The following is a 14,859-nucleotide window of genomic DNA, read 5'->3' on the forward strand; positions in this document are numbered from 1 at the left end:
TTTCTACTATACAGCAAGGTGACCCAGTCACCCATACATGTATACATTCTTTTTTCTCACATTATCATGCTTCATAATAAGTGACTAGATATAGTTCCCAGTGCTAGTAAGAACACCCCCTACAACTGGACCTGCCAACTCAGAGACAGGCTGCTTTGTGCACAGTGGGGTGAGCTCTCTGCTCTTGCAGACCCACCTGCAACATCAGTAAAGGATGTTGTAGAGCAGATTCCTGCTTGTAGGTAGGACGCTGGACTTGCTTCAACCCAGAAACTCAGCTAGATTTTACACCCAGCTTTTTGACTGTGGGTGGCATCTCCAAACTACATAAGACCATCTAAATCACCTTGGACATGAGGGTAGAGACAGGAGTGCCTGGAGAAGGGAGAGAGAATGTGGCCATTTGGGCTGCCTCTTCTGGAGGCACCAGGAGCATTATAACTAAGCATGAGTGAATGAGGGCCTATGGGAAGAAGAGGACAGGCCCCCAGGTGCAAAAGGTGGCCGAGTGTTCAGTGGGTGCTTATTAAATGTCAAATCAATTTATGAGCTGGCTTAACCCGTGTGTCTGCTGCTGGCTCTAAGCCAGAACCTCTAGAAACCAGGTTAACTCTCTGAGTTCCCAGCTCCTGGGCTGTTGCCATCAGGTTGCCTGACAGTGGGCCTTGCCTGGAAGAACCTTCCTGCCCTGGTCATTGATACTCAAGAAGCAGGGAGATGTTATCTCTTTTTCCTGAAATACATTCCTCAAAGCAAGTAACCTGTGGTTCCCTTGCTTTGTCATAGAGACACATATTTGGCAATACCTGTAGTTTTAAGGACAAATCTTGAAACCTCCAAACAAAATGTTGAAAGGAGCGCTTCCTCCAGTTCAGTGCTTTTCCATCAGCCCTGTTGCCTGCCCTAGGACTCCCCTTCTTGGATTCTTCCTCTGGCCTTGGCTGGGCACCCATGAACTCCATTCTTTCACGGAAAAAGACAGTAACCCACTGTCCTGGCCTTGGCCCCAAGAAGCAGGTGAAGCAAACTCTGTCTAGTAGATTTGCCCTAAGAGACTGCCCAGTCTTCAGCCTTCTCATCAACAGCCTCAGCTACCACTCCTATGTGCCCAACCCACATCCGCAATGCCAGATCCAGTCTTCCAACTCCTTCCATTCTGAGTCTGGGGACTGACTTCTAGACACTTGCACATTGCATGGATGCAACCAGAGTCTAAAACTGCATGTGCAAACTTCCCTGACTGTAGGTTTCCTTCCCAAAGTCCATCACCTGGTTAATAGTACCACTTGATTCTGGAAGTCTTGGCATTGATTTAGATTCTTCTGGTCCTGCCTTAATTTCTCAGCTTTAACTGCTCACCAGGTGCCATCATTTCTTCCTTTGAAATTTCTCTCTTGTCTCTTCTGCTATTGTCATTGTGGCACTCTGGTTGAAAACGGTCATCTTGCACCTTAGTGACTGCAACAACCTCAGAGCTATTTTCTCAGCCTCCAAGCCCTTCCTCACAACAATGCACGGGAATGCTGCAGGCTGCCAGCAAAATGAACTCCCTGATGCCTTGCTCCCAGCATGTCCCTTCCCTGCTGTTGGAATAGTTGCAGCTCTGTGTCCAGTGGCATCAATCCCAATGCCTTTGGTGGTAGTCAAGGCCCTCCTGTGCTAGTGTGTCAGCACTGTTCTGCATCAAACTCTACTTCTTTCCACACTCAAGCTGGCCACTCTCTCCTTGCTTGTCCAATGGTAGGTATGTCTCTGAGCTGTGCTCATGACACTCCAGGCTTCCCCCAGTGCAGTGGAGGACCATGTGACCTGTCCTTCCAGGACTCTGACCTTGAAGCCTGACATCCATAGTTCTCTACCTTCTAAGGTTTCTACAGCACTTACAGCTTGGTTCAGGTTGTGGGGTCCTCATTCTGGACTCTCCAGCATTGTTCCACAGTTATTTCATGTCTCAATGATCTGAGAACCCCACGAGCTTTATTTTCCCTGTAGCTCCCATGGTCCCTGGTGCAGTTCTAGTTGGGTGTATGGTTAGCACTAAGAAAACGAGGGGCAATCAATGATCTAAGGCAAAGGACTAGATGAGGTTCCTCCTAGGGACCAGAATTTACGTGCGTATCCCTAAACAGCTTCCTTCTTGTGCTTAGATATCTGGACCAAATTTAGGTGAGTCATGAATATGACGAAGGCTGCCTTGGCTCCAGAATGGGGAATGAAGAGGCAGCCTTCCCCCTTGCCCATGGCTCCATCAGACCTGCTGGAACATGAGATGTCAGTGACTGAAAACAACCTAATTAATGCACTAGCTCTCCAGACCCTGCTGTGGGATTCTAGGAATCCTCCACCAGCAGAAAGGCACTGGGCTCTTCCAGGCACCTTGAAGACTCCCTCATGGGATCAAGAAGCTGTCCATGGTACTGATTCACACTTTCTGAATGCGTGAGAGGGCTGAGATGGCAGCGTTCCATCGTCTCCTTCAGCTTTTAATACCCAGATGTCACCTCCTGTTCATAGCTGGTCTTTCTCCGGCCGATTCTAGTCTGCCTTGAGACCCTGGCACTTAGAAACGTGTCTACCCAACTTTTTTTTTTTTTTTTTTGGCTTTTTAGGGCTGCACCTGCGGCACATGGAGGTTCCCAGGCTAGGGGTCAAATTGGAGCTGCAGCTGCCAGCCTACACCATAGCCACAGCAATGCCAGATCCGAGTCACACCTGTGACATACACCACAGCTCATGGCAACGCTGGATCCTTAACCCAATGAGCAAGGCCAGAGATTGAACCCGCAACCTCATGGTTCTTAGATTCGTTTGTGCTATGCCATGGCGGGAACTCCTACCCGACTTTTTTATTATTTATTTTTATTTTTATTCTTTGTTTTAGGCCACACCTGCGATGTATGGAAGTTCCCAGCCTAGATATCAAGTCAGAGCTGCAGCTGCAGGCCTATGCCACAGCTCACAGCAACACTGGATCCTTAACCCACTGAGTAGGCCAGGGATGGAACCCACATCCTCATGGACACAATGTCAGTTTCCTAACCCACTGAGCCACAATGGGAACTCTAAGCTGACTTTTTAGATACACCCCACAGTATGCCAGCATCCCCAGAATTTGTCCAAGCCTTTTCCCTTTTAAAAGCACCCTAATCTCCCAATCCAGAGTCTCTGACAATGGCCAGGGAATCTTCTGTTTCAAGGACTGCTCCATGCCATGCAGGAAGGCTCTGGCTATTGGCTAAGTCATTTCTCCCCATATTTATTATCTTTAAAGCTTTGGTTCATGTTTAAGATTTTGCAAATCTCCTGGGACTATGGTCCTTTATAGCTTTAGCAGTCCAGGCTGTGACCCTGGCCATAACATAAACGAGTTTTGAGATCAAAGAACAAACATATCTGCAAATCAGCTTTCAATAGAAATTACTAAACTGGAAGATCATAAAATTCAAGATTTCTTCTCCTTCTCTTGGCACCATCAGTTAAAATTTAGACCTGTGCATACCACTCTTATGCCTAAAGAATGTAACTCAGGTTAAAAATAATGAAAATAATAAAAACTATTCTAAATATATAAACATATAATAACATGAAGCATAGTACAGAACATTATTAAATGTCTTACATTATAGAGCTATATTACATCTGATATTATTATAACTGCCATTAATAATATTTCCCCAACACTCACAATCTGAGAACATTTTCTGAGCCCTGTCTCCAAATGTTTGGCTCTGCCTGACTCCGCAGCTGACTAGAATTCCTTGTTCACTGTCTGGTGATTCATTGCACTAAATACCATTTCCCTGATAATTAAAAACTGCTCACTGGCAAGTGGGAGCAGGAACAGGCTGATGCAGGATTTATGCAGAAACACAAAATGAGCCAAAAGACAAATGACCTGTTCTGCCTAGCTAAAGGCATTTTTTTTCCTCATCATCTTCTAGGACTTGAAAAAGGCTAGCTGTGATGCAGGAGAGAGATCTGGAGAAATGTGTCAGCTTGAGATGAGGTGGATGCAGGGGGAGTATTAGAGCACGTGTGTGGCCAAGTCACTCTTCAGACTCAGGATGTAGGGACCTGCACCCAGGCAGAGGAGTCAAGGCCAGGGCCACTCCTAGGCCAGCCCTATCAGACCCCCATCAGAGGAAAAGCACTTGGTTTGAGCCATTTGTTAGACTTCTGATTTCACTTTCCCTTCCCCAGTCTAACAATGATATCCTCAATTTCAGAGAAGACAAGTTCAGATTCTTACTGCTGCATAGATGCAGGATGTTCTAAATTGGCATTGCATCACCACCCCTGGGCTCCGTGCTGCATCCTTGGCCTTTCTGTGAAAGGCTTCCATGATGACCAAAGCCCTCAGCCCAGAGTAGCAGTCGAGACATCACGTGTGCACATGCGCATGCACACACACCCATGCTTATATGCACACATTTATACATGTGCACACACAGATACACATAGACATATGTGTACATTCACACATATGCACACACACACATGCACACGTATACACAGTCACACATTTGTACACTCGCGCACATAGGCACATATACACATGCTAACATCCATCCATCCATACACACACTCATACCTACACACACACTCCTTAATTCCACAAACCAGCAAGGTAGCACACCCGCCCATGAACAACCTCCGCGGTCATTAGAGTGTGAGCTCTCTCCCATGTAGGCGCATTTGTTTGGATGCCAGTGGCCTACATGAATCCTGGCACTATCGAGAGATGAGCCTCTCCCTTCCGGGAATAGCTCCTTTGCAGCACTGATCAGCCCAATATCTGTGGAGCTCATTAACTCAGAATCCGTCCTCATTCATCCTTACATATGTCTTTACTTGCACACCATTCATTACAGCACATTCTAGATGGTTTAATTAGTTTCCATGGAAGAGTTCCTGTAGGAGAGCTTAGCATACATCGTTTAAAAGCCCTTGATCCAAAATAACAAAGTAGTAGTGAAGTAACTAATATAACCTTAAGCGGCTTACATTCCCCCCTGCCCCCTTCCCCACCCCCCACTTCCTTATCCCTCCCCCCCCAACACTTCCTAGAACAGTTTACTGATAATGCGCATGAGCGGATCAGCTTGTGAACCCTTCCTGTACGTCAGGCAGGCACTGTGTTAGGCATATCACTTGCAGTACGGGCTTTAATATCACAGCCACCCGGGGAGGAAGCGGTTTGTTCCACTGCTGGCAGAGGAGAAATTGTTATGAGATGAATGTGCTCTCGCTGTGAAATGCCCAGCCAGTAAGAGGCTTTAGGGTTCTGTTCTCACCTCTGGATCTCAGCCTGTGTGTTCTCAACCTCCCTTGTCTCAGCCAAGAATTGGGGAAAAGTCACAGGTTGTTGACACCAGCTTCCCTTTTGGCTTTTCGAGTGGGTCTTCTGTTTCCTGCACTTACATCATGGTCGGCTTCCATCTGCAGCATCTTCCTTTCTTCCCCGAAGTGCCTCTCTGGTCCTGGGGCTTCCCCGCCCACCTGCACAGCAGGCCAAGCGGCCCCCAACCAACGACTGATGGGAATTGTGTGGTGGTCCTCTAGCTCCCTCCACTCTAGGGTGGGTGAACTCTGAAGCATGTGGTACCTGCACTGGCTACCAGAGCTTTCCAGGGGAGCTGGGGGTTAAGCCTGTGTCAATCCCCCAAAGCATTGAGGGCACACCTTTCAGATGCTGCCTTCCTTTCCTATTCACTTCCCCACCCGTCTGCCAGTGCTCCTTGGGATCGCCTCTCAGGGAAACCACTTCTTTCTAAACCTTGTCTCAAGTTGTTGCATCTGGGGAAAATCCAAAGTGAGATTGCCTGGAGATGCTGGCCTGAGTTGGTAGGCTTCCTATCTGGTTTCAACCGTTGACTTTTTATCTGTACCAAAAGAGAAAGAGATGAACCCCAGCTCTATTTTCCCCTTTGTCCATTGTTATTAAAGTACAGTCTCCTCCCCCCTTCTCATTCTCTCTCCATTCACCTTCTGTTATAAAGATTAGGATTAGCTTTGTCCTAAATTCACTCAGCAGGTTCCAAAGTCAGAATTGTCACCCCCAAGGTTTCCGAGAGCATTCTAGGATATGTAGACTGCCATAGAGCAATCTGCCTAGTGCACTTGGGATGGTTTTCTTTCATGGCTGGGAATAACCCAGCTTTCAGAAAAAAACAAAAAAATAAAAAACAAAAAACAATTCCTCTGGATGGGGCACTTGGCTCTCTTTGGCTTTAAAAACACATCCCCCTTTAGTTGTTTGCTGCATCTGCCTTCTTCCTCTGGATTGTCTCTGGCCTGAATTGGTGAGCAGGGCAGCATTTGTTTGGGGGAGTTGTAGAGTCACCGTCAAAAATAGGCAGTTCACTCAGGGCTGGGAGCATCACAGAGAAGAAGCACAGTGGGGAGTGTGCTCTGAGAGGACAGAGCTTGGGGAACCTGAAGTTCAGCCCCAAGCCTCCCAGCTGTGGACACAGTGCTTTCGCTTTTCCACACCTGCCTGCCCTGCTGACCTGCCTCATCCACGAACCAGACAGCATCAGCCACAGGGAAAAGAGCTCCTCTCCACATGGGTGCAATGCAAGATTGTGCTGTTCAGCTTTGGAAGCCCACCTCCCAGCACACCACCCCCGAGGAAAACAATCTCCATACTTGCCTTAATGACACATCCACCATGGTGAAAAATGACGTCGTGATGAATCCATTTGTTTCTGGGTTTCCATTTCCTTTTTGTGTCCCCTCTCCTCCACTTTTTGCATGCATTATTTCCTGCAGTGACAATTCTCTGTTTTGTCCCCATGCACACCTATTTATCTTGCCACTGTAAACATCAGTGACAAAGTCCATATTCCTTTATGTATTTCTCATTCACCATTTTATTCACTTTTCATACTTCAGTGTGTCTAAAGGCATGGGGGTTCAATTACCGTTTTTCTTTCCACCTCATTTTTTTCTATGCAGACTTTGCTCTTTTCTCTCTCAGTGTTTTCTATGCTGTTCTCTTCCCATTTTCTCTTCTGGTATACTGGCTTGGCACTCCTATCTTGAGATTTTTCTAATAGCAATTCCTTTTTTTTTAAAAAAAGATATAATCCACCCTCATCCCTCTTCCAGCCCTGGACCCAGCCGTCAGTTATAACCTTAAAGGTGGCTTCCACTCATGAAAGTTGTCAAGTTGATAAATATTGATATCTACCCTACCATTTTACCACCATTTTTCCACTAATGCATTTGGTTGGCATCAATCAGCTTCTTTGCCTTCTGTGAGCGCCTGGTGTGGGAACTGGTCCCGATCTGTCACTTATAAGTAATCTGCTCCACATTTCATCAAGAGCTCAAAAACAGAAGAAAATATGGAGGAGAAGTTAGAGGACAGAGAACCAGGCTAGCGTGGCCCAGAGGGAGGGGAGATGGGGAAGTCAGGCAAGGAGAGAGGCAGCCTGAGGTGTAGGAGAGACACCCCCCCCGCCCCAGCCACAGCCTCACCGCTGGAGACATCAGCCAGGACTTAATGACCACCATGTCCTCTTTGGGATGTTAACCCTGCTTATCTCCTCCAAAAAGGCTCCCCAGGGATGAAGATCTACATTGACCCCTTCACTTATGAGGACCCCAATGAAGCTGTCCGGGAGTTTGCCAAGGAGATTGATGTCTCTTTTGTGAAAATCGAAGAGGTCATCGGAGCAGGTATGGCTCTCCCCTCCCTTGTTTCTGCTCTCTTTATGTCCAAATATCCCCTGCCCACCACTCTGGGTCTTCTCTACCATCTTTTTCCCCAGAGGATGCATCTAAGCTATCTACAGTGTGTGTCTAGGGATCTTTGGGAGATCTTTACATGGTGTCCAAGTTTATTTGGTGGTGCAGAGAAGTCAGCTCTAGTTTTAAAAGATGCAGGAGTAGCTCTGGAAATGGACATACAGATGAGAAGAATCAGTTGAGAAGATTTTGATAGGAATAGAAATTTTTAGAGGCTGGACCTAGCATCCCACTCACTGACACCAATTCTCCATAGCTTTGGGTCAAGATCTTTTCCCCTCATTTTCAGTGGGTTTGGAGACAGACCATGATGGACTGAAGAGGGACCACTGTTCCCTAAAGAAAGTCTACCCGTAGCCACATTTTCTGCAAAAGATCTATGATATGGTTGATAACATGAGACAAATTTCACTCCCAAGAAATGTGTGCTATCATCCATCCCACTGCATTGGAATAGAAACCCAGCTCAAAAGAGAAGTAACTGCCTGAGATGCTCTCAGGAAATTTTACTTAAAGACTAATCTAAAATGTTCACCTTCCTTTGAAGGATCAGTCATTGAGTCAGTTGGGCAATGGCTCCAACCTTATTAATGTAAATGAATAAAATAGCCCCAAATATCATTTCTTTGGAAGTGATCTCTTTACTGCCCCTTCTGCTGTCTTTTCTGTATCTTCTTAAAAGGTGTGTTTGCTTTGTGTCCTCTTGCTAACTTTGTCTTCTCTTCTTTAAATTGTATTAGCCATTGTTCAGGCTCTCTTCACTCATATGCTCTATTCTTCTTTGTAGTTCCTACGTCTGGAAATGCTTTTTCATGTCAATATTTGGAGAGCTATGGGATTGCCTCTTTGAATAATATTTTAACTCCATAAAATATGTTTAATGAAATCTTCCAGACAGCCACTCCATATATAATCTTTAGGGGGAAAGTCACCCTTCTTCCATTCATTGCCTCTCTTAAGACACTGAGGGGCCAAAAAACCATCTGTGAAATTGGAAGTCACATTTGAAAGCTTGCTCCATTAAGCCACTGTGTTCATGCTCTGGGTTTCCTCTTAAAGAGCTCCAACCTTGTGGCATCACTGTGGTGGGTGCTGGAACTCTCCTGGTCTGGACAAACCACTCTTTTCCTATCAGCCCCTCATGAGTTCCAGCTGGCTGACCATAATCTAATCTACATGAGTCTATACAGATTTCCTATTGACTTTCATGAAATATGTTACTGAATCACAGCTTTCACTTCTGTGCAGATAATTTTCTCTTCCCCTGTAGTTGCTGGCAGACCTAAGGATCATGCCTTGGAAGGCTGGATCCCAGGTAAACTTGATCACTCGTAGGGGCTAAGATCTCTCCAGTAAACTTGGAAGCGTGCTACGGGGAGGGCTTTCAGCCCCTCACCCTGTTTCTCCACATTGTTCGTTTCTGTTATGTCATGTGGGGATGGTTTTAGTGATTTTAATGTTGTCATTCATGTCATGTGCTTAGAGCAATGAGTTCTGAACTGTATTTCATCCCTGAGAGTACATAGCCCCCATCATACCTTTGTCAGAGGAGGAGTAAAGAACCTTTTCCCTTTATGATCCTGCCAGGGAATTGCAACTAACTGCCAGATGCCTATAAAGAGACTGTCTGTGGCCCTGCTCCATCCTTCACCCGCCATCTCTGTGTAGCCTTTGCCGATGCTGCCCTGTTTGTGCATTCTGCTCAGAGAGGGCTCCATCCTCACCATGGCTCACCTGGTCCTGGGGAGGAATTGAGACATTTCACAGTTTCTAAGAGGCCCATCAGCTTGGGATGAAGACTTCTGCCAAGTTGCTGCTGACCATCCTCTACCAGACACCCATCTGTTCTCAATTCATAAATTACAGAGCTAATCCCTGTGGCTATGAATTCACTACGTGTAACTTGATGCAGTTTCAATAGGAGATACTCCTGGCTGGAGTTAATCTCTCCCTGTCCTCCGATTCTTTCTCTCTGTCACCACTCCAGCTTCTCCCACACCCTGCCTCACTGAGACTGACTTCACTTTGTGCTCAAGGAGCTGGTGTGAAGGTCAAGTTAAAAAAAAAAAAAAGAATGAGTTAAAAAAAAAAGAATTTCATGCATTAATGTTTATGTAACGTAATTGGCAATATTTCCCTTAGCCACCTGACAGATTCCGGCAGGGGGCAAAATGGTGACACAACATGAGAAGAAGATTCAAAGTCAATTCCCCTTCCTTCGTTCTATTCCCTCCCTCCTTCCCTCAACAAACTCTTATTCTTGTGTACTTTTCATGTGCTGTATGTAGAGTCCCAGAGATGAACAGACACTCTCCCGCTCAGAGGTCTGACAGTCTTGGTGAGAAACAGACCCATAACACACTCACCCTTCCACACAGCCCACCCCCCAGGCATGTCTAATGTGTGGGGTCAATACAGAGTGAGTTCTGGGAGTGAGTGGGGGAGATCAGGAAGACTTCACAAAGGAAACCACCTTTGGCTTGAGCTTTCAAGGATGGACACTAATAGAAAAAGTAAGTTTTTGTCAAACTCATGAGTGGATGAGACCAAAGAGGAAAAATTAAATGACTTAAGGAGAGAAATGACCATGATCTCCCAGCAGTGGTGTGCTGGAGCTAGTTCACGCTGCCTCTTGAGAGCCAGTCATGTGCATCTTTTTCCAGTGATATCGTGTTGGTGGTTTGACATCAGCCATAGGGGGAGTGTTTACACCATGAGACTTGGCACATTCTACAAATCAAGGGTCTTGTATCTTTGTTTTCTGGAGCTGGTAGTTGGACGCTTACCAGCACACTCTGGCCTTCCGGAATGTGCAAGATAATTTCAAAGAGGTTGCAGAGGAACTGGCCCATTCTCGCTGAGTTTAGACCCAGAGGAGAGGGCTGTGTCTGTTGTAAGAAGGGTTAGTTTGAGAATTCAAAAAGATCCTCATTCACCAAACATTGATTTCATGCCTGCGACTGTGGCGGCTGCTGAAAAACACACGTAACACCTAACAGTACCAGTTTGATGTGTTATTACCCAATACAGATGCAGTCCCACCCCAAGAGAGGAGGGGAGGTGACCGAGAGCTAAGAGGAGGGGCCAGAGACCATGCAGCCCTGGACAGGAGGAATAAGGGCTTGATGGTGGAAATGAGGGGTGGGGGAGATGAATCTGATAGATGCAGTGTTTAGATTGGACTGGAAGGGCTGATGGGAAAGGGTGGATAGGAACTCCAAGGCATGAAAATCAGTTATGGAGCTTGGAAATGTGGAGATGGCTTGGGGTGGCAGATGCTGGGATCTAGGGCAGTAAGGAAGTAAACTCTGCAGTGTGTAAATGCATATATATATGACCCTTGAACAATATAGGGGTTAGGGGCACCAACACCACCCCTCACCCCTGCACAGTTGAAAATTTGAGCCTAACTTTATAGTCAGTTCTCCATATCCATGGTTCTACATCTCTGGATTCAACCAAACACATATTACCTATTTATCAAAAAAAAAAGTTTTCATGTAAGTGGACCCATGCAGTTTAAACCCATGTTATCTAGGGGTCAACTATATAATTAGCTCATTACTCATTATGTAATTATTTGTTTAGTGCCCCTCTTTTATCATCATGCTCAAAGTTCCATGGGGGTGGTAAAACTTTAGTGCTTGTGTTAGTCCCATGCCTAGCCTGGTATGTGGTACTCAGATGCTCAAATAAATATTTGTTGCATACAGTTGAATGTACTTGAGGGAAAACCTTATCAGGTATAAGAATTAGGAGAAGGGGGTTGAGTCTGGGAGAATGGAGAGAAACTAGAGAGGTCACATGAGATCATGAGTCATTCAATGCTCTGAAAAAAGCCTAATGGAATGAGGAAGGCTGACCCCTCCTCTTTTCTTTGCATATGGGAATTGTTGAAGTCTCTTTAGAGAGGGCAGGAGGCCATCTGTTGTCTTTGGAGAATGTCAGTTCTTTCTAACCATGAATCTGACTAACAGGAGTCATTCATAGTCAACATCAGTTGACTCATGAAGTTCTAATCTACTGCTTAATTCTGATCAGTTTGATCTGTAGACATGCCCAGAGCATAAACCAGAGCCTCCATGTATAGTAGAGCCCTACAGCATTAATGGTGCTCCTTGGTTGTGCAATGAGCAACCTACACAACTGTATGTAGCAGCTCCTAGTATGACATATGCATGAAAATCTAGGTAGAGTTGTCACCAGGAGATGTCACCAAGAGGAAACATGCCAACTGCATTTTAATGAATTAACACATCCTTTCCTGACTCCAGCAGCTGCCAATTTAACATTTCCACCATTGGCTTATTGTGAAGGAGAAGGAGGTTTACTGGGAGAGGACTAGGTAAGGAAAGGGAATTTGGATGTATAGAGATGGAATATGGAATGGGGCCAGCAAGGCCCACCACCTCTTTTTGAAGAAGAGGATGGGTTTCTTGGGAATGATTTGGTAGAAAGTCACCTGCCAGACTGACTCTCTTGGGCTCCTTCAGAGTGAGGATGGTCAGCATGAGGGTATGAGTCATAGCAAGGAGAATTTCTAGAAAAGCAAATTAAGCAGATGTCATCAGTAATTATAATTTGTATAGCTGGCATGCACTCTTTAGAGTCTTCATGTACATACTTTATAAGTATTGTCCAATTTAACTCTCATAATAACCATTTTAGCCCTGTGAGTTAGCAGTTGTGTGTGTGTGTGCGCACATGTGTGTGTGTGTGCATGCATGTATGCCTGCATGCGTATGTGAACGGGTAGGGTATCAGCTTGCTAAAAGCCGTATTGCCTGTTGAATTAATCATAGAGCAAGAATTGAAACCTAGATATGGTTGATCTTAGTCTGATAAATGTCACTCCCACACTATCTACCATTTTCATTACTGTTCTGGAAGAGAGCAGTTAAGTTTATAGAGACATTGCAAACTGTATCTAACTGTTTGGAATACCCAAGCCTCTTGGCTGGGAATGATACTCTCCTAGAACTCAGTATGCCCATACAGTGGTGCCACAAAGATGTCCCAAATTCCCTGGGAAGAGCCTGGTCTTCTTAGAATATTTCTGTCCCATTCTCCAGTCCTCCTATTCTAATATGATCAGTTGTTACCTTAAGAAGGAGAGTAATGAGAGCCAAGATATTTAGCATTTTTAATTACATCGCTTGCTTATGCTAAGAAAATAATAAGTAATATCTAGGTGTGTGGTTTTCTAATGACCGCAAAAAAGCTTTGGGAAAAGAGAAAACTAGTTTGCTATCCCATCAAGGTATTAAGTGTTGTAGGCACCATGGCTATTAATTAGATTCCCTGACTCTACCAACTCCAGCAGCCTGGGCATGGGTACGTGCAGAGTTTTTCTGAGAAGGAGAAATAGGTTTATGATCCATTAGTAATGTCTGTCCTGGGTGCAGGGTCAAGAGGTGGTGGAATGCCTGTCTTGGTTTTAACTAACCCTTGTTTAGCCATAACCTATCTTGCACACACAGGCGAGTGTGTTAAAACTTGCTGGAAATCATACTTTGAAACCTAGTTTAAATTAATTCTTTAAAATTTTCTCTTCTAGTGGAAGCTTGAATTAGTAACGAGAAGCTCTGCTTTCCCTTTTCCACCCCTAAGGCAGTTTGTGACTTCAAAATGCTGCTGCTAAAAAAAAAGAGTGAAGTAGTGTGTAGATCCACGATGCACATAGCCAACAGCTACTGCTTGAAATACCTGCTGGCAGGTTGAATGTTTCATTTTCAAAAATTGAAAATTCTTTCCTTCTGATTTTATATATAATAGTTGAGGCATTTAATGCTGCTGAACCAATTTTTCTCTCTTCCTCACTTTGTCAAAGAAGGTAGGAAAGAGCACCTGGCAATGAGCTGAAACTTGTAGGGAATCATTTAATCATTTCAGTAGCTGTCTAGGAGGGCGAGAACAGGAATTGGCTAAATAACCCTCACCTGACAGCCTTGGGGGCCACTGTTCTCAAACTGGAGCAAGCCATCAGAATCACCTAGGGCCAGTTAAAACCCAAGTCAGTGGGCCTGACCTACTGAGCTTCCTATCGAGTAGGTATAGGAAGGGCTCCAAAATCTGCATTTACTAACAAGTCCCCAGGTGATGCTGATGCTCTTGGGCAGGAACCACAATTTGAGAACCACTGCAAAGAGCCCCTGGCACTAAACTGGCCCGAAACTAGAGCTGGGTCCTAGCCGAGAGGAGCGGGTCCAAGTTCAGCTGCAAAGATGCATGCCAATCACAGTCCAGCCAGACCAAAAGTAGGTTGCCTGAAATTACTGTCAAGGAGCTGCATAGAAAGAACCAACCATTACCACTACCCAGTCATTTCCTATAAGTATCTATTTTACATATGATATGAATACCTGATTTGTTGAAAATACTTTCTAAATATTAAGAATTCTATTAAAAAGATGAAAAATGGGAGTTACCATTGTGGCTCAGTGGGTTAAGAACCCAGTTAGTATCCATAAGGATGTGGGTTTGATCCCCAGCCTCACTCAGTGGGTTAAGGAGCTGGCATTGCTTCAATCTGTGGCATAGGTCACAGATGTGGCTCAGACCTAGTGTTGCTGTGGCTGTGGTATAGGCCTGCAGCTGTAGCTCCGATTCAACCCCTAGCCAACCCTAAAAAGGAAAAAAAAAAAAAGACAAAAATGGATGGCCATGATTTGGAGCTCATGTAAAAGGAATCTCTTTAGAGTTCAGATGATAGCAAATCAAAGCACCACAGACCTCAAGTTCTGTTCCTAATTATAGGAAAGGTGTCCAAAAAGCAAAAGTAGTTCCCAGAGCATAATATTTGAACTCAAAGTCAAAGATCACAGGTGACAGTAGTCAGATTGCAAGTGACACAAGGCCTTGGTTTTCTTTTTGTTACTAATAATGGCCTATTGACATCCATTCCCTAGGAGCCTGTGAGGGTGCTGGGGGGCTAGAGCCCCCAGACTTTAGTGCCCTGGGCCAACCTGGAGAAACCTCCATGCCCAGACACCTGGCAGGGGGACGACCCCCCCCCCAACAAGATGTTCTGCTGTGTTTTGGATCAGCCTCCTTCAAGTCCTACTAGGCTGCAGAAGCCTAGTTTTCCTCTTTTTTCTAGTACCCATT

The 14,859-nt window shown here is 45.3% G+C and overlaps 1 protein-coding gene across 1 annotated transcript in view; it reads left to right on the forward strand.

Annotated features, from left to right (window-relative positions):
* EPHB1 (EPH receptor B1) overlaps nt 1-14,859 on the forward strand; it is a 446,863-nt gene that overhangs the window by 359,518 nt on the left and 72,486 nt on the right. The window contains exon 10 of the mRNA XM_021069481.1: nt 7,561-7,683. Within this exon, the coding sequence (XP_020925140.1) occupies nt 7,561-7,683 (123 nt within the window). The remainder of the gene's footprint in view (nt 1-7,560; nt 7,684-14,859) is intronic.

The sequence above is a fragment of the Sus scrofa genome, chromosome 13 (genome assembly GCF_000003025.6).
Source record: "Sus scrofa isolate TJ Tabasco breed Duroc chromosome 13, Sscrofa11.1, whole genome shotgun sequence".
Taxonomy (NCBI): domain Eukaryota; kingdom Metazoa; phylum Chordata; class Mammalia; order Artiodactyla; family Suidae; genus Sus; species Sus scrofa.